The sequence below is a fragment of the Zophobas morio genome, unplaced genomic scaffold (genome assembly GCF_036711695.1).
Source record: "Zophobas morio isolate AGI-343-1 ecotype UQ-CSIRO unplaced genomic scaffold, CSIRO_AGI_Zmor_V1 ptg000008l, whole genome shotgun sequence".
NCBI classification, from domain to species: domain Eukaryota; kingdom Metazoa; phylum Arthropoda; class Insecta; order Coleoptera; family Tenebrionidae; genus Zophobas; species Zophobas morio.
The window spans coordinates 1746821-1767403 of NW_026972113.1; the positions used below are offsets into that span (position 1 = coordinate 1746821).

A 20583-nucleotide genomic window follows, 5' to 3' on the forward strand; every position below is an offset into this window, starting at 1 on the left:
TAACTTTTGGAACTTGAACTCTCTTTAAGTGATTTTTGAAAATAGTCAAAAAATTCTCGAAAATTTCATGAGTTGAAAATTGAGCTTTGGAAAAAGCATCCTATAAATCCAAAAAAAAAATCTCTGGTGCATGTCTTGACGTCTTGATTAGCAAACTATAACACCGTTATGGCCTCGGAGCAAGATTTTCGAAATTTTCGGTTTGAAAGTCAAAATTTTGAAAAATCCAAAGATTCGTCAAATTTCATATTTGCAGTTCTGGAAAAATGGTAGGAATTTTCGAAGACATGAAGCCAAAAATAGCTCCTGAAGTTCGACATCTACAAAAAAATATATTTTTAGGTAATTTTCGAAAAAAAATTTTGTAATTCAGACGTCGATTTTAGAAATATTCGATTGTAAAATCAAAATTTTTAAAAATCCAACGACTGGCCGATTTTGGAAAAATCAAAATCTACAAGAAAATTCTTTGAGTACTTCACGAAAGTGGTCAAAAAATGGCCGAAAATTTCATAATCGTATTTAAAATTGAGATTTTGGGAAAAATTGCCTAAAAATCCTTTAAAAATATTGCCTTGTATATCTCGACGTGCTATTTAGAATTTACAATTTAGAATAATTTTATGGCTTAGGAGCAAGATTTTCGAAGTATTCTGTTTGAAAGTAAAAATTTTTCAAAATCCAAAATATCAGCATGTTTTTTGGGCGATTTTGGAAAAATAGTGGGAATTTTCGAGGAAATGAAGCCAAAAACAGCTTCTGAAAGTCAAATTCTACAAAACAATTCTTTGAGTAATTTCATAATGGTGTTTAAAAATTGAGATTTTGTACAAAATTGTAACAGTAACAGTTTCGAAATATTAATTATTATTATTAACGTTTTAAATACCCAAAAATGGCCATAATTATTTCATAGTGACGATTTTGAAAAAATAGCAATAATTTTCGAAGAAAATAAAGCAAAAACAGCTTCTGAAAGTGGAAATCTACAAGAATTTTTTTTAGGTAATTTTCGAAAATGGTCGAAACATGGGTGAAAATTTCAAAAGGGTATTGAAATATCAAACTAATGAAAAATTTCTCCAAAATTATTTTATAGTTCCGAAGATTTTCGAAATCCAAAAAATTCCGAAAAAATAGTAAAAATTTTCGAAAAAATGAAGCCAAAAATAGCTTCTGACAGTTGAAATCTCAAAAAAAGCAGTATTTAAAAATTGAGCTCTTGGGAAAATTCATCTACGAGCATGTAGATCCAGATCTGTTGATTTGAAAAATACAGCAAATTTTCGAAAAATTCGTTTGAAATTCAAAATTTTTAAAAATCCAAAAAATGCCCTTGAGTTGAAAATTAAGCTTGAAAAAGTTGCCTAAAAATGTGGAAAAAAACTCTTACATGTAGATCTTGATGTCCTAATTACTAAAATATTGAATATAATATTGAAAGTCAAAATTTTAATTAGTCCAAAAAAAGACATACTTTATATTGATACTTCCGGAAAAAATGGTAACGTGGAAATTAAGCCAAAAGTAGCTTTTGGAAGTTTACAAAAAAAGCTCTTTGTGTAATTTTCGAAAAAGGATGCTGAAAAATTGAGCGTTGGAAAAAGTTGCCTAAGATTCCACAAAAATCTGCAATGTTCATCTTCATGTGTCAGTTAAAAAAATATAGTGTCTTCGGAGTCAAATTTTCGAAGTCTATGAAAGTCAAAATTTTTAAAAGTCCAAAATTCGACAAAATTTATTTGGAATTTTCGAAGACATGAAGCTAAAATTTGAGAATGTACAAAAAAATTGTAGGCAATTTTCAAAAGCGGTCGAAGGACGTTTCAAAATTAAGTTTTTGGAAAAGTTACCCAAAAATCTATTCAAACTTCTGCAATTCAGATGTGGACGTGTGGTTTTGAAAAATTTCGAGTGTTTATGGCCCCGAAGATTTTAGAAATAGTCGATTTTAAAATCAAAATTTCTGAAAATTCTAAAAATTTCATATGAATGATTCTAGAACAATTGTAGGAATTTTCGAAGAAATATGTCAAAATTAACTTTTGGAAGTCGAAATTTACAAAAAAAACTCTTTAGGTAATTTTCGAAATTGGTTAAAAATGGTCCAAAGGGCACCGAAAACTTGAGCTGACTAAAATGCTACAAAATTTTCGAAATATACGATTTAAAAAGCAAAATTGTTAAAAGTGCAGAAAATTGACATATTTCATATTGCTAATTTGGCAGACTGGTAGAAATTTTGAAGAAATTAAGGTAAAACTAGTTTTTGGAAATCAAAACCTTCAAAAAAAATTCTTTGGGTAATTTTCGATTTCATTGATAAATTGAACTTTTAATTATGGAGGTCTTGCCTGAATACCGGTAATTTTCAAGTCACTGCGCCAATTCTAGTCGTGCTCGCGATGCGCTGTCAACCTCGACACCCCCTTCACCCCTTACACGCTCTCCCTCCCCCGAATCAATTACACCACGACATCCACCTTCCAATTAATACAAACCCCACCTCTAACCCGCCCTTATTCCTCTTCTTGACACATTACTCCGGAATTATTAACAGCCTCGCCGCCAGATTAATCTTTTACTTCATTTCCAGGTTCAGGTTCCCATAGTGAGCAACGACCGGTGCAAAAGCATGTTCCTGCGTGCCGGAAGGCACGAGTTCATCCCGGACATTTTCCTGTGTGCCGGCCACGAAAACGGCGGCCGTGATTCCTGCCAAGGCGACTCCGGAGGTCCCCTGCAGGTCCGGGGCAAAGATGGCCGCTACTTCCTCGCCGGAATCATCTCGTGGGGAATCGGCTGCGCCGAGGCCAACCTCCCCGGAGTCTGCACCCGGATTTCTAAGTTCGTCCCCTGGATCCTCAAACACGTCACTTGAAAACACGACCAATCGTGCTGTATAGGTGTACATAAAGAGATGTATATTTTGTTGATATTATTGTATTGTAATATGTATTTATGTAATTGTTGTATAAAGTATAAATAATGTTGTTTTTTTTTGTGTTGATTTAAAATTATGTAGTGTAATTTATTTTTAGGTTAAGGTAGGGTTAAGTGAATAATGTGATATTTAGTTACTGCTGAAGGAATATTGTGTTACGGTTTAGTTTAGAGAGGCTGTGGATGCTTGTGTTGTTTGAAATTGGAGAAATCTGTCGGAGTGGTGCAACTAAATATCTGAGCGAAATTCACGTTTCCTAATCGGTTGCAAACCTGCGGCTTCCCACACCTCCAGAAAAGTGGTGGGGGAAGCCGCAGGTTCATTTTTAGCTTAGTTAAGTGTTAAATTTTTGCAACGAAAATTTAATTTTTTAACCCAGATTCAGTCTACATTTCTAAAATGTGCATTGTGAGGTTATGTTTTTTTATTCATACAGCACGATTATTCCGCGCTACCCTCGAACACCCCATTATCTTAAAGACGCACCGGAATAATTCAAGATTATCTCCAAGCAAATACAATTTTATACGCCCTGAGTATTCCAGTAAAGCTAAATGAAACAGCGATCTACCATTTAATGTAAGCCTTATCTCGAGTCCAATCTCGACCAAATCCAACATAAAGAACTAGCGTTTTAACGACCACCTTAACATTAATTATTCCGAGTTGAATAAACTCCACCCTGTACGGAGTCTAACAAGGGGAATGTAGCGTTTATAAACGGATTATTTCAAATGAGGAAATTAAGAACCGCACAAAGAGGGAAATGACTGTCGTCATCTCCAAGGAAACGCTGAAAAAATCGTTTTGGACGGTTCTTTATTTTTATGGTTGTCGCTGAACGACGATTTTTGAGAGAGTTGTTGCGAATGGTGATGTAAGGGCTTTTCGCTTGACGTTTGTGATGTTCAGGCATTTGTGATTAAGGGTCGGGTTAAGGGAGAGCCGAGAAGATTACTCTAAGTAAACATTCTGGAAAGCGTAGATAATTTGGACGTATTAATATAGCGTTAGTAATAAGAATTTTAACTCTAATCAGGGCTATTCGTTAGGATTAAGAGGATGATCTTAAATTAATTCATTTGCTACAGGATTGTTTGTATATATGGATTGTTAATGTAAAGTTTAGGTTTAAGGCATAAATTAACTCGATTTTGTACTTCCCAAAGATTAAAAATTTTACTTGAGAGGATAGAGTGTTTAGCGCAGAAGCTGGTCCCAACCCCACTCCTATTTCTTTCCGTCTGACTGTCCGTCTGTTGTATTAGTTGAAGTTGTATTTAGATTATTAATATCATGTATAATATAGAGTCCACATTTTTGAAATTGTATGTTCAGGTAATTTTCGAAAGTGGTCAAAAATGGTCGAAAATTTCATAAGCTGACAGCTTTTCGGAAAAGTTACCTACAAATCCATTAAAAATTCTACGTGATCTCGAAGTGCTAATTCTTGGTTTTAGGGTACCGAGGATTTTCGAAATATTCGTTTGAAATTGAAAGTTTTTTAAAAATTCAAAAATTGTCATTTTTATATTGGAAATTCTGAAAAAATGGTAGGAATTTTCGAAAAAGTGAAGCCAAAAACAGCTTCCGAAAGCTGAAATATACAAAAAATGTTTTTAAGTAATTTTTGAAAGTATTTTGTACATTTCAAGCCATTGATTTGAAAAATACAACGCGTTTATGGTCCCGAAAATGTTCTAAATATTCGATTTGAAAATCAAGATTTTTAAAAATGAGGCCTAAAGTAGCTTTGCAAGGCCAAAATATAAAAAAAAATCTCTAGGTAATTTTAGAAGGGATAAAAGTCTGTGTAATTGTAATTTTCGAAAGTTGTTAAAAAAAATTGTTGAAAATCTCATAAAGAATTGAGTTTTGGGAAAAGTTATCTAAAAATACATTAGAAATTCTGGTATGTAGATTTCGACGTGCTGATTCGGAAAACATAATACTATCATGACCTCCCTCGGACCAAGTTTTTCAAAATATTCGGTTTGAGAGTCGAAATTTAAAAAATCCAAAATATCCCCACATTTCATTTGCGTCAATATGAAAAAATGGTAGGAATTTTCGAATTGAGCCAAAAGTAACTTCTGAAAGTCGAAATGTACAAAAAACATATTTAGGTAATTTTTAAAAGTGGTCAAATAATAGTAAAAAAATTGCAGATGACGTCATCTCAAAATTCTACCCAAAAATATGCAAAATGTGATGAGTTTTTACTTGTGACTTATCATTGCATTCATTTTTTTAGATTTAAATAAACAGGTAGCTAGAAAAAAAATAATGAGTAAGTTAATTTTATTGATTTAATCAGGAACGGCTTACTCCATTTTCCCAGAAAATTTTAGAAAAACAATACTGTTATTTCTTAATTTCCATTTGGCACTAAATAAAAAATGAATCAGTGAAATGGAGGTGGGGTGGGTGGGCGGTGTGAATTATATGTTCTTTTGTAAAGTCAGAATAAGAACTAATAGAACGTAGGCTATTAAAAAAAGCGATAATCGTAATTTTTTTGTTATAATACTTACCTGCAATAACATTTATTTCGTATTTCTGAAGCAAAAATGACAGAACGGGTGGGCGGGCAGGGCTAAGTTTAACTTTTCCATACAGATTCTTTTATAAGTAAGCAATAGTACCGCCCACCCACACCCTCTTCATTCCAGTGATTACTCTTAATATTGTTGAGTCCCGCCGCCCACCCGTTCTCTATTTTCTTAGGGGGTGTCATTAATCAAAATCAATGTTATCTTAGTAGATAATTGAGATCCACCTTTCATTCGGATTGGACAAAAAGAATCACTGAAATGGAGGCAGGGTGGGTGGGCGAGGTCAATTATATATTCTTTTGTAAAGTGAGAATAGGAACTAAATGTCTTTTTTTATGTGAAACCTTCTCAGGGGCCCCAGTTGTCTTCTTTTTTTAATGTGAAACCTTCTCGGGGGTCCCAACTGTCTTTTTCAAAAATGTGAAACTTTCTCGGGGGTTTAAGCCTACGATTTTTCGACTTTGGTTTTTTTATTTTTTGGGTTTCTCATTTTACTAGTTTTTTAATTTCTCAATTTTTTGTATATTTATTTCAGTTTTGAATTTTTTCACAATTTCGATTTTTCGACTTTTCCACTTTTGGACTCTTGAATCTTTTGATTTCTTTTTCAGTTTTACGTTACACTTCAGATTTTTCAATTTTTCGACTGCTTATTATACTTCGTCTTCTTAATATTTCAACTTTTCCATGTTTTAATTTTTCAAATTTTAAAATTCGAAGTTTATGGATTTCTCGAGTTTTCAGTTCTTGTATATGTCAATTTTTCGATTTTTCAATTTTTTCTTCTCGGTTTTCGACTCCACGATTTCTTGATACTCTGATTTTTCGATTTCTCCATGTCTCAGTTTTTAAATCTTTCGATGTTTCGATTTTTTACTTTTGGGCTTTTCAATTTTTCGATTTTCTCTCTCAATTGAGATCCACCTTTCATTCGGATTGGACAAAAAGAATCAATGAAATGGAGGCAGGGTGGGTGGGCGAGGTCAATTATATATTGTTTTGTAAAGTGAGAATAGGAACTAAATGTCTTTTTTTTATGTGAAATCTTCTCAGGGGTCTCAACTGTATTTTTTAAAAATATAAAACCTTCTCGGAGGCGCCAAATCCAAATGTCTTTTTTAAAAATGTGAAACCTTCTCGGGGGTCCCAACCGTATTTTTTTTTTTTTTGAAAATGTGAAACCTTCTCGGGGGTCCCAACTGTCTTTTTCAAAAATGTGAAACTTTCTCGGGGGTCTAAGCCTACGATTTTTCAACTTTGGTTTTTTTATTTTTTGGGTTTCTCATTTTACTAATTTTTTAATTTCTTAATTTTTGGTATATTTATTTCAGTTTTGAATTTTTTCACAATTTCGATTTTTCGACTTTTCTATTTTTGGATTCTTGAATCTTTTGATTTCTTTTTCAGTTTTACGTTACACTTCAGATTTTTCAATTTTTCGACTGCTTATTATACTTCGTCTTCACAATATTTCAACTTTTCCATGTTTTAATTTTTCAATTATTAAAATTCTAAGTTTATCGATTACTCGAGTTTTCAGTTCTTCTATATGTAAATTTTTCCATTTTCCGAATTTTTATTTTTTAAAGTTTTTCGATTTTTCAATTTTTTGATTTCCCAGATTTATCGAATTCAAATGTTTCAAAGTTTTGATTGTTCAATTTCTCTATTCATAAATTTTTCAATTTTTTCTTCTCGGCTTTCGACTCCTCGATTTCTCGATACTCTGATTTTTCGATTTCTCCATCTCAGTTTTTAAATCTTTCGATGTTTAGATTTTTTACTTTTGGGCTTTTCAATTTTTCTATTTTCTCTCTCAATTGAGATCCACCTTTCATTCGGATTGGACAAAAAGGATCACCGAAATGGAGGCAGGGTGGGTGGGCGAGGTCAATTATATATTCTTTTGTAAAGTGAGAATAGGAACTAAATGTCTTTTTTTTATGTGAAATCTTCTCAGGGGCCCCAATTGTCTTCTTTTTTTAATGTGAAACCTTCTCGGGGGTCCAAACCGTCTTTTTTGAAAATGTAAAACTAACTCGGGAGTCCAAACCGTCTTTTTTGAAAATGTAAAAACTTCTCGGAAGTCCAAACCGTCTTTTTTTTAATGTGAAACTTTCTCGGGGGTCCCAACTGTATTGACAATGTAAAAACTTCTCCGGGGTCTAAACCGTCTTTTTTGAAAATATAAAACCTTCTCGGGAGTCTAAACCGTCTTTTTTGAAAATGTAAAACCATCTCGGGAGTCCAAACCGTCTTTTTTGAAAATGTAGAACCTTCTCGGGGGTCCAAACCGTCTTTTTTGTAAATGTAAAACATTCTCGGGAGTCCAAACCGTTTTTTTTTTTAATATGAAACCTTCTCGGGGGTCCCAACTGTCTTTTTCAAAAATGTGAAACTTTCTCGGGGATCCCAACCGTCTTTATTGAAAATATAAAAACTTCTCGGAGGTCGCAACCGTCTTTTTTGAAAATGTAAAACTTTGTCGGGGGTCCAAACCGTCTTTTTTGAAAATGTAAAACCTTCTCGGGAGTCCAAACCGTCTTTTTTGAAAATGTAAAGCCTTCTCGGGAGTCCACACCGTCTTTTTTGAAAATGTAAAACCTTCTCGGGAGTCCAAATCGTCTTTTTCAAAATGTGAAACCTTGTCGGGGGTCCAAACCGTCTTTTTTGAAAATGTAAAACCTTCTCGGGGGTCCAAACCGTCTTTTTTGAAAATGTAAAACCTTCTCGGGAGTCCACACCGTCTTTTTTGAAAATGTAAAACCTTCTCGGGAGTCCAAATCGTCTTTTTAAAAATGTGAAACCTTCTCGAAGGCCCCAAACGCTTTGTTTTTAATGTGAAACCTTCTCGGGAATCACAACTGTCCTTTTTAAAAATGTAAAACCTTTTCTCAAGGGCCCCAAATGCATTGTTTTTAATGTGTATAACCTTCACGGGGACCCCAAATATCTTTTTTTTAATATGAAACCCTTTCGGGATCCCGAAATGTTTTTTTTTTAAGATTGCGAAAAGTTCTCGGGGGTCCAAACCGTCTTTTTTGAAAATGTAAAACCTTCTCGGGAGTTCAAACCGTCTTTTTTGAAAATATTAAATTTTCTTGGGAATCCAAACCGTCTTTTTTGAATATGTGAAACCTTCTCTCAACTATCTTTTTCAAAAATGTGAAACTTTCTTGGGGGCCCAAACCGTATTTCTTGAAAATGTAAAACCTTCTCGGGAGTCCAAACCGTCTTTTTTGAAAATGTAAAATCTTCTCGGGAGTCCAAACTGTCTTTTTTGAAAATGTAAAACCTTTTCGGAAGTCCAAACCGTCTTTTTTGAAAATGTAAAATCTTCTCGGGAGTCCAAACCGTCTTTTTTGAAAATGTAAAACCTTCTCGGGGGTCCAAACCGTCTTTTTTGAAAATGTAAAACCTTCTCGGGGGTCTCAACTATCTTTTTCGAAAATGTGAAACTTTCACGGAGTCCCAACCGTCTTTTTTGAAAATGTAAGAACTTCTCGGGGGTGCAAACCGTCTTTATTGAAAATGTAAAACCTTCTCGGGAGTCCAAACTGTCTTTTTTGAAAATGTAAAACCTTCTCGGGAAACCAAACCGTCTTTTTTGAAAATGTGAAACCTTCTCGGGGGCCTCAACTATCTTTTTCAAAAATGTGAAACTTTCGGGGGGGTCCAAACCGTATTTTTTGAAAATGTAAAACCTTCTCGGGAGTCCAAACCGTCTTTTTTGAAAATGTAAAATCTTCTCGGGAGTCCAAACCGTCTTTCTTGAAAATGTAAAACCTTCTCGGGCGTCTAAACCGTCGTTTTTGAAAATGTAAAACCTTCTCGGGAGTCCAAACCGTCTTTTTTGAAAACGTAAAGCCTTCTGGGGGGTCTAAACCGTCTTTTTTGAAAATGTTAAACTTTCTCGGGAATCCAAACCGTCTTTTTTGAAAATGTAAAACCTTCTCGGGAAACCAAACCGTCTTTTTTGAAAATGTGAAACCTTCTCGGGGGCCTCAACTATCTTTTTCAAAAATGTGAAACTTTCGGGGGGGTCCAAACCGTATTTTTTGAAAATGTAAAACCTTCTCGGGAGTCCAAACCGTCTTTTTTGAAAATGTAAAACCTTCTCGGGGGTCCAAACCGTCTTTTTTGAAAATGTAAAACCTTCTCGGGGGTCTCAACTATCTTTTTCGAAAATGTGAAACTTTCTCGGAGTCCCAACCGTCTTTTTTGAAAATCTAAAAACTTCTCGGGGGTGCAAACCGTCTTTATTGAAAATGTAAAACCTTCTCGGGGGTCCAAACCGTCTTTCTTGAAACTGTAAAACCTTCTCGGGGGTCTAAATGGTCTTTTTTGAAAATGTAAAACCTTCTCGGGAGTCCAAACCGTCTTTTTTGAAAATGTAAAACCTTCTCGGGGGTCCCAACTCTCTTTTTCAAAAATTGTGAAACTTTCTCGGGGGTCCCAACCGTCTTTTTTGAAAATATAAAACCCTCTCCGGAGTCCAAACTGTCTTTTTTGAAAATGTAAAACCTTCTCGGGGATCTAAACCGTCTTTTTTGAAAATGTGAAACATTCTCGGGAGTCCAAACCGTCTTTTTTGAAAATGTAAAACCTTCTCGGGAGTCCAAACCGTCTTTTTTGAAAATGTAGGACCTTCTCGGGAGTCCAAACCGTCTTTTTTGAAAATGTAAAACCTTCTCGGGGGTCCAAACCGTCTTTTTTGAAAATGTAAAACCTTCTCGGGAGTCCAAACCGTCTTTTTTGAAAATGTAAAACCTTCTCGAGGGTCCCAACTCTCTTTTTCAAAAATTGTGAAACTTTCTCGGGGGTCCCAACCGTCTTTTTTGAAAATGTAAAACCGTCTCGGAGGGTCCAAATGTCTTTTTTTTCAATGCGAAACCAAAATCAAATTTTATCATTTTTCATAGAAGCAGTATATGTTGGACTGTTCTTCAAAAGCAAGGGAACTTCTGTGAAAATAACTTTCGACCAATTTTTTGTTTTTCTGTGGTGGCTTGATTTTCCGCTACAAAACTGAAAATATCTGATCATCTTGAGTCTGACGTTGAACGGAACAAGTTCTTCAGCACACAACTTTCCGACATCCCCTCCACTGAAATTAATTAAGCTGTCACCCACAAAAATCCACCCTATATTGATTTTGCATCCGATAAAACAAATTTCTTTCCGCGTTATTTCATTTAAATCGCAAAAACCAATTTCGAGTCCCGCGATCCCAATTTTTCCGCACTGCTATGTTGGCTGGTTATAAATGCCACAGTAAAAGTTTATTTTGCGCCCATTTTTGTTGCCCCGCGGCATTATTTGTTCTCAGACAAATTCAGCGAATATCGATAAAGTAACGAATGATTCATAATGGTTTTAGCGGCGTCGTGGAAAGAAAATGTGAGGGTTTAATGTGAAAATTCAGTGGAGTGGAGTGCTTTGAGCTGACAGTTCGTTTCCTGTAATGTGACGTTTGTTTCGGAAAATGTGTGGGTCGACGCGAGATATTAAAGATCGGTAACCACTTTTACTTCGGTAAAATTTATTTAAAAACAGTTAAATCTCGCCTACATTATTACAATAAAGTACAGTTTAAAGCAAGTAACAACAAATAGTCGAGTTTATACAATAACACACAATATAAAACTTCTATAACCAGCTTGAGACAAAGAGGTTTTGTCGGAATACATCCAGAATTTATTGTCCATGTCTAGAAACGAAATTCCTCTACGAGATAAAATGATGTGTTTTTATTAACAAGTGCCTATTGTCATGCAGGTACAACAATTCGAATAAATTAGTTTAAATAAATAAATACAAAAGTCGAACGGAAAACATTAAACATTCAATATACAAATATGCACTGATTGTACTAATTAAATTACGTTTTTTTTTTATAAATTTTGATTATTTCTTATCACCGTTATACATCCTATTTGACTCTGTTGCTGACTTTGAACCGCTTCTTTTTCGAGAGTTTTATGCTTTTTTGTGTTGTTGATACCTCTTGGTTGACGTCTTTGACACTAGGATCGATAATCGGTGTTCGAAGCGAGGAACATTGCAAACTGACAAGTCTTGGATCAGGAACTATTGATAGCTGCTCCAAATCTCCCTGAAACATGATATAAAAACACGTTATTAGAGAAAACAGTCCGCACGCAATCGATAGGCGGAAACCAATTCCGCCGACACGAGAAAACGAAAGATTTCGTTTATTTCGACTTGTCACTGAATAAATGAGATACTTATTGTTTAAGGATTTCGCAAAAATCGCCCGAGGTATTTTTTTCCGACATCTGGCTCTAAAACAAAATTTTGCATTCATATGTAAATCGATTTAGGGAGCACCACGTCCATTAAGAGAACATTTTCGTGTAATGTGAAAGCGTCTGCCAATTTTCCTAAGCAGACGCCACATTGACTGGAGAGCTCTCGTAACATAATTTAATGTTTTTTCCTTGAACCTGTTACTGGAAAATCAATTCTTAAACAAAAACGCGGGCTTGACGGAGTTGTCACAAAAGAAAGGGGGGTTGAAGCAATCACAACAACAAACTAAAAAAAAAAAAAAGGCGTAGAATGGAAATTTTGCACTAAACAAAATAAAAATGAGGGACTGGATTGGATTCGAGATGTGAAGCGAATTTCGATAAATCAACAGAGGGCGACAAAGGAAATAGTAATTGGGGAATTATTTTTGATTCATTATTCCTCCAAACGATATCGACCGCAGATCATGAAAAGTTAAAGACCAGCTAGTCAGGGGTGTGATGGTGAGCATTTTTTGCTTAGGTATCGGGGTGACAAAAAATTTAATGAATGCGTGAATTTTATTATTGGTTTAATCAGAAATTGCAAAACCGAATCGTTTGAAATTTTGGAGATGTTTCAAAGTTATCATAAGCATCCGATTTTTCAATTTTTCAAATTCTGGAGCTTCGATTTCTCGTTTGTCGATTTTTGGGTTTTTCGATTTTTAAATTTTAGATTTTCAAACTTTAATTTTTTGATTTTTTGATGTTCGGATTTCTCGATTTTTCAATTTTGCCATATTTTAATTGTTCAATGTTTTAAATTTTAGATTTTTAGTTCTCCAGTTCTTCAATTTTTCGATTTTTCAGATTTTCGATTTTTCAATTTTTCTATTTTTTAAGTTTGCCATTTCTCGACTTTTCCATTTTTGGACTCTTGGATCTTTTGATTTCTCTTTCAGTTTTACGTTACACTTCAGATTTTTCAATTTTTAAAATTCTAGGTTTATCGATTTTTCTATATCTCAATTTTTCCATTTTCCGAATTTTTCTTTTTTAAAGTTTTTTGATTTTTCAATTTTTTGGTTTCTCAGATTTATCGAATTCAGATGTTTCGATGTTTTGATTGTTCAATTTCTCGATTCATGAATTTTTCAATTTTTAACTTTTTTTCTCGGTTTTCGACTCCTCGATTTCTCCATACTCTGATTTTTCGATTTCTCCATGTCCCACTTTTTACATTTTTCGATGTTTAGATTTTTTACTTTTGGGCTTTTCAATTTTTCGATTTTCTAATTTTCCGATTTTTCAATTTTTCAATTTTTATATTCTAGAATTTCGATTTTTTTCAGTTTTTTGATTTTTAAATATTAGATTTTCGCATTTTTATTTTTTGATTTTTTGATGCTTGGATTTCTGGATTTTTCAATTTTGCCATATTTTAATTGTTCAATGTTTTAAATTTTCGAATTTTTGATTTCTCTTTCGATTTTTTAATTTCTCAGATCATCAGTATTCTTATTGTTCAATTTTTCAAATTTTGACGCTGCTAAATTTTCTCAATTATTTTTTTTTTTATTTTCCCGCGTCTCGACTTATCCAAATTTCGATTTTTCAATTCTTCAATTCTTCGAATTTTCGATTTTGCCTCTTTGGTTTTTCGATTTCCCAATTTTCGATTTTTTTTATTTCTGCATTTTTCAATTTTTATTTTTTGGGTTTTGAGTTTTTCGTATGTTAAAATGTAAATTTTCCAGTTTTTGGACTGTTTTATATTTCGATTTCTCAATTTTTCAACTTTTACTCTGCGGCTTTTCGATTTTTCGGTATTTCGATTTTTCAATTTTCCAATTCTTTTAATTTTCGAGTTTCGATTTCTCGATTTGTTGATTTTTCACATTTTCGAATTTTCTATTTTTCAGGTCTTCAATATTTTTGATTTTTTCAAATTTTGACGTTTCTGAATTTTCTCAATTAATCTATTTTTTGATTCTCCCATTTCTCGAATTCCCAAAGTTTCGATGTTTCAGTCCTTAATTCTTCAATTTTTCAGGTTTTCGATATTTCAATTTTTCGATATTTTAAAATTGGGCTTTTTCGACTTTGCTGTTTTCACTTTCTGATGTTTCAATTTTTCGATTTTTTAATTTCACAATTTTTCGTTTTTTAAACTTTAGATTTTTCTTTTATTTGATATTTTAATTTTTGAATTTTTAAAATTTTAGATTTTTCGGTTTTCCAATTTTCCATTTCAGTTCTTCGATATTTCAGTTTTTCGAATTATTCAAACGTTTCGATTTCTTAATAATGCGGTTTTTAGCTTTCCGGTTTTGGATTTTCTGTTTTTAAATTTTTTGTTTTTTCAAATTTTCGATTTTTTAATTTTTCGTTTTTTAAATTTTTCGATTTTTCAGTGTTTTGTCGAGATTTGACTGTTCAGTTTCTGGATTTATGAGTTTTTGAATGTATAACTTTTCGATTTTTTATTTTGACCTGCTTCGGTTTTTCGGTTTTCCCATTTTTTCTGTTTTTTCGTTTCTTATTTTCACATTTTTCCATTTTTCGATTTTCAAATTTTTCAATTTTTAACTTTTTGATATCTCGATCTTTTGAATTTTTCGATTTTTTAATTTTCGAATTTCCAGTTCCTCGATTTTGTGAATTTAGGAGTCTTGATTTCTCGATTTTCCGTTTTTCGATTTTTAGATTTTAGATTTTTGAATTTTTCATTTTTGAATTTTTTGATTTTTCGATTTATCGAATTCAAATGTTTCGATGTCTCGATTATTCAGTTTCTCGATGTCTCAGTTTGGAATTTTTCGATGTTTCGATTTTTGGATTTCTCGCTTTTTCGATTTTTTACTTTTGGACTTTTCAATTTTTCAGTTACCCAATTTTTCAATTCTTCAATTTTTTTAATTCTGGAGCTTCGATTTCTCGTTTGTCAATTTTTGGGTTTTTCGATTTTTAAATTTTAGATTTTCAAACTTATATTTTTTGAATTTTTATTTTTCAGTTCTTCAGTGTTTCTATTTTTTCAAATTTTGACGTTGCTAAATTTTCCGTTTTCCGATTTCCCTGTTTTTGATTTTCCCATTTCTCGACTTCCCAAAGTTCCGATCTTCAGTTCTTCAGTTCTTCAATTAATCGATTTTTCAGGTTTTTCATTTTTCAATTTTTCCATTTTTCAAGTTTACCATTTTTCAACTTTGTTTTCTTGACTTTTTGATTTCTTAATTTTTAAATTTTTTAATTTACCAATTTTTGGATATTTCGTTCAATTTTGTGTTTTTTCAATTTTTCAATTCTTCAATATTTTTCTCCTATTTCTGAATTTTTTTAATATTTGAGTTTTGGGATATTTTTTTAGTATTTCAACTTTTCGAGTTCTGGATTTTTCGATTTCTCAACATTTTACTTTTTGGATCTTCAATTTTTCGTTTTTTAAACTTTAGTTTTTCAATTTTTTGACTGTTTTAAACTTCGATTTCATATATATTTTATATTACAATTTTTCAATATTCGGAATTTTTAAATTTTAGATTTTCGAATTATTATTTTTTTTTATTGGTTTTTTGATATTTAGATTTCTCTATTTTACGATATTTTAATTTTTCAATGTTTTAAATTTTCGATTTTTCGATTTTTCAGTTCTTCAATATTTTTGATTTCTTCAAATTTTGACGTTTCTGAATTTTCTCATTTAATCTACCTTTTGATTTTTCCATTTCTCGAATTCCCAAAGTTTCGATGTTTCAGTCCTTAATCCTTCGATTTTTCAGGTTTTTGATTTTTCAATTTTTCGATATTTTAAGTTTGCGCTTTTTCCACTTTGCTGTTTTGACTTTTTGATGTTTCAATTTTTCAATTTTTTAATTTCACAATTTTTGGATATTTCGTTCAATTTTGTGATTTTTCAGTTTCTCGATTTTTCAATTTCTCTATTTTCCAATTTTTCGATATTTGAGTTTTGGTATTTTTTAGTATTTCGACTTTTCAATTTTTCGATTTTTGGATTTTCAATTTTTCGTTTTTTTAACTTTAGATTTTTCGTTTATTTGATATTTTAATTTTTGAATTTTTAAAATTTTAGATTTTTTGATTTCCCATTTTTCCATTTCAGTTTTTCGATATTTCAATTTTTCGAATTATTCAAATGTTTCGATTTCTTAATAATTCGATTTTTAGCCTCCCGGTTTTGGATGTTCTGTTTTTCAATTTTTCGTTTTTTCAAATTTTCGATTTTTTCATTTTTCGTTTTTTAAATTTTTCGATTTTTCGGGATTTGGATGTTTCGATGTTTTGACTGTTCAGTTTCTCGATTTATGAGTTTTTCAATGTATAAATTTCGATTTTTTATTTTGACTTACTTCGGTTTCTCGGTTTTCCTATTTTCAAATTTTTCAACTTTTAATTTTCTCGCTTTTTCGACTTCATTACTTTTCGATTTCTCAATATTTCATTTTTTGAATTTTTTTATTTCTCCTTGCTTTGAATGTTCAATTTTTCGATTTATCGGTTTTTCATTTTTTAACTTTTTGATATCTCGATCTTTTGATTTTTTCGATTTTTTAATTTTCGGGTTTCCAGTTCTTCGATTTTGTAAATTTTGGAGTTTCGATTTCTTGATTTTCTGTGTTTCGATTTTTAAATTTTAGATTTTTGAATTTTTCATTTTTGAATTTTTTGATTTCTCAATTTTCGACTCCTCGATTTCTCGATCCTCTGATTTTTCGATTTCTCGATGTCTCAGTTTGGAATTTTTCGATATTTCGATTTTTGGATTTCTCGCTTTTTTGATTTTTTACTTTTGGACTTTTCAATTTTTCAGTTATCCGATTTTTTAATTTTTCAATTTTTTAAATTCTGGAGCTTCGATTTCTCGTTTGTCGATTTTTGGGTTTTTCGATTTTTAAATTTTAGATTTTCAAACTTTTATTTTTTGATTTTTTGATGTTCGGATTTCTCGATTTTTCAATTTTGCCATATTTTAATCGTTCAATGTTTTAAATTTTAGATTTTTCTATTTTTCAGTTCTTCAGTGTTTCTATTTTCTCAAATTTTGACGTTGCTTAATTTTCAGTTTTCCGATTTCTCTGTTATCGATTTTCCCATTTATCGACTTCCCAAAGTTCCGATCTTCAGTTCTTCAGTTCTTCAATTTATCGATTTTTCAGTTTTAGATTTCTCAATTTTTCGATTTGTCAAGTTTACCATTTTTCAACTTTGTTTTCTTGACTTTGTGATTTCTTAATTTTTCAATTTTTTAATCTCCCAATTTTTGGATATTTCGTTCAATTTTGTGATTTTTCAAGTTTTCAATTTTCAATATTTTTCTCCTATTTTTGAATTTTTTTAATATTTGAGTTTTGGTATTTTTTTTTTAGTATTTCAACTTTTCGAGTTCTGGATTTTTCGATTTGTCAACATTTTACTTTTTGGATCTTCAATTTTTCGTTTTTTAAACTTTAGTTTTTCAATTTTTCAACTGTTTTAAACTTCGATTTCATATATATTTTATATTACAATTTTTCAATATTCGGAATTTTTTAATTTTCGATTTGAATTTTTTTTATTTGTTGAGATATCCAATCAGAGCTAGGAATTTAACTCGTTACAATGGAAATATGCAATTTAACACCTTTTAAATTTAACAAGATTGATAGGGGCAAAATCACTTTTATCTTACCAAATACTAGCCCCGCCCACCCGCCCCCTATTTTCTCAGAATTTATGTCATCTGCCAAAATAAGTTTTACCTTTGCAAGCACTAGCCCCACCCACCCGCCCTCTATTTTCTCAGAGGATATGTCGTCTGTCAAAATCAGTCTTATCTTACCAAGTACTTGCCCCGCCCACCCGCCCCCTGTTTTCTCGAGGATATATCATCTGCCAAAATCAGTATTATCTTACAAAGTACTAGCCCCGCCCACCCGCCCCTATTTTCTCAGAGGATATGTCATCTGCCAAAATAAGACTTATCTTGGCAAGTACTAGCAAGTAATAACCTCTGAGAAAATAAAGGGCGGGTGGGCGGAGCTAGTATTTGGTAAGACAAGACTGATTTTGCAAATGACATATCCTCTGAGAAAATAGAGGGCGGGTGGGCGGGGCTTTGAAAAATCTAGAATTTATTTCTTAGTTTTAGCAGTCCCGATGATGTCAACTTGCAGCAGCAATAACATCTACAAAAAAAATTAAATCATTCGTATAAAAAAATGTAAATACATTTGTACAGAACTTCCCCTACGTTTAAAATGTAACATAAACAGCAAATATAGTCAGCCAAAAGAGACAAAAAAACTAAAATAACGAAAAAAAGGTGTCTCCAAACATTGTAAAAACCGTATTTAAATTTACATTTGCTTATCTTGGTTAGGAAACCTAGTGGTAACAAAAAAGTAAATGTGAGTGTTTTAAAATTGAATTAATTTTTTTTTTGTTGTAATTGTTGAATCTTTTGATTTCTCTTTCAGTTTTACGTTACACTTCAGAATTTTCAATTTTTCGACTGCTTATTATACTTCGTTTTCTCAATATTTCAACCTTTTCATGTTTTAATTTTTCAATTTTTAAAATTCTAGGTTTATCGATTTCTCAAGTTTTCAGTTCTTCTATATCTCAATTTTTCCATTTTCCGAATTTTTCTTTTTTAAAGTTTTTCGATTTTTCAATTTTTTGATTTTTAAATTTTAGTTTTTAGAATTTTCATTTTTTGATTTTTTGATGCTTGGATTTCTGGATTTTTCAATTTTGCGATATTTTAATTGTTCAATGTTTTAAATTTTAGAATTTTCGATTTTGCTTTCGATTTTTTGGTTTTTCAGTTCATCAGTATTCTTATTGTTCAATTTTTCAAATTTTGACGTTGCTAAATTTTCAGTTTTCCGATTTCTCATTTAGTTTTTTTTCCCACTTCTCGACTTCTCCAAATTTCGATTTTTCAATTCTTCAATTCTTCGAATTTTCGATTTTTTCTTTTGGTTTTTCAATTTCCCAATTTTCGAATTTTTTTATTTCTTAATTTTTGGATATTTCTTTCAGTTTTGGGGTTTTTCAATCTTCTCTTAGAGTTTTCGTTTTTTCGACTTCTGCATTTTTCAATTTTAATTTTTTGTGTTTTCAGTTTTTCGTATGTTAAAATTTAAATTCTCCAATTTTTATATTTTATATTTTATCTTTCGATTTCTCAATTTTTCAACTTTTACTCTGCGGCTTTTCGATTTTTCGGTTTTTCGATTTTTCAATTTTCCAATTGTTTTCATTTTCGAGTTCCGGTTTCTCGATTTGTTGATTTTTCACATCTTCGATTTTTAAATTTTAGATTTTCGAATTTTATTTTTTTTTTGTTTTCTTGATAATTAGATTTCTCTATTTTTCTATTTTACGATATTTTAATTTTTCAATGTTTTAAATTTTAGATTTTTCGATTTTTCAGTTCTTCAATATTTTTGATTTTTTTGCCGTTTCTGAATTTTCTCAATTAATCTATTTTTTGATTTCCCATGTCTCGAATTCCCAAAGTTTTGATGTTTCAGTCCTTAATTCTTAGATTTTTCAGGTTTTTGATTTTTCAATTTTTCGATATTTGAAGTTTGCTTTTTCGACTTTGCTGTTTTGACTTTTCGATGTTTCAATTTTTTAATTTCACAATTTTTCGTTTTTTAAACTTTAGATTTTTCATTTATTTGATATTTTAATTTTTGAATTTTTAAAATTTTAGATTTTTCGATTTCCCAATTTTCCATTTCAGTTCTTCGATATTTCAGTTTTTCGAATTATTCAAATGTTCGATTTCTTAATAATTCAGTTTTTAGCTTTCCAGTTTTGGATTTTCTGTTTTTCCATTTTTCGTTTTTTCAAATTTTCGATTTTTTTAATTTTTCGTTTTTTTTTTATTTTTCAGTGTTTTGTCGAGATTTGGATGTTTCGATGTTTTGACTGTTCAGTTTCTCGATTTATGAGTTTTTCAATGTATAACTTTTCGATTTTTTATTTTGACCTAATTCGGTTTCTCGGTTTTCCCATTTTTCCGTTTTTTCGTTTTTTATTTTCACATTTTTACATTTTTCGATTTTCAAATTTTTCAACTTTTAACTTTTTCGCCTTCTAGATCTTTTGATTTTTCGATTTCTCAATATTTCATTTTTCAATTTTTTGAATTTTTTGATTTCTCTTTGCTTTGAATGTTTAATTTTTCGATTTATCAATTTTTCAATTTTTAACCTTTTGATGTCTCCATGTTTTGATTTTTTCGATTTTTTAATTCTCGGATTTCAAGTTCTTCGATTTTGTATTTAGGAGTTTCGATTTCTCGATTTTCCGTTTTTCGATTTTTAAATTTTATATTTTTGAATTTTTCATTTTTGACTTTTTTGATTTTTCGATTTATCGAATTCAAATGTTTCGATGCCTCGATTATACAATTTCTCGATGTCTCAATTTGGAATTTTTCGATGTTTCGATTTTTGGATTTCTCGCTTTTTCGATTTTTTATTTTTGGACTTTTCAATTTTTCAGTTACCCGATTTTTCAAATTTTCAATTTTTTAAATTCTGGAGCTTCGATTTCTCGTTTGTCGATTTTTGGGTTTTTTGGTTTTTAAATTTTAGATTTCAAATTTTTATGTTTTGATGTTCGGATTTCTCGATTCTTCAATTTTGCCATATTTTAATTGTTCAATGTTTTAAATTTTAAATTTTTCTATTTTTCAGTTCTTCAGTGTTTCTATTTTTTCAAATTTTGACGTTGCTAAATTTTCAGTTTTCCGATTTCTCTGTTTTCGATTTTCCCATTTCTCGACTTCCCAAAGTTCCGATCTTCAATTCTT

The 20583-nt window shown here is 31.1% G+C and overlaps 2 protein-coding genes across 6 annotated transcripts in view; one reads left to right on the forward strand and one right to left on the reverse strand.

Annotated features, from left to right (window-relative positions):
* LOC135125006 (serine proteinase stubble) overlaps positions 1-2996 on the forward strand; it is a 137023-nt gene extending 134027 nt beyond the window's left edge. For all 3 annotated transcript variants that reach the window (XM_064050272.1, XM_064050273.1, XM_064050274.1), the window contains one exon: positions 2597-2996. In XM_064050272.1, coding sequence (XP_063906342.1) covers positions 2597-2881 — 285 coding nt within the window. In that variant the 3' untranslated portion in view covers positions 2882-2996. The remainder of the gene's footprint in view (positions 1-2596) is intronic.
* Positions 2997-11021: 8025 nt separating this feature from the next.
* Positions 11022-20583, reverse strand: part of LOC135125012 (uncharacterized) — a 93912-nt gene continuing 84350 nt past the window's right edge. For all 3 annotated transcript variants that reach the window (XM_064050287.1, XM_064050288.1, XM_064050289.1), the window contains exon 8: positions 11022-11614. In XM_064050287.1, coding sequence (XP_063906357.1) covers positions 11432-11614 — 183 coding nt within the window. In that variant the 3' untranslated portion in view covers positions 11022-11431. The remainder of the gene's footprint in view (positions 11615-20583) is intronic.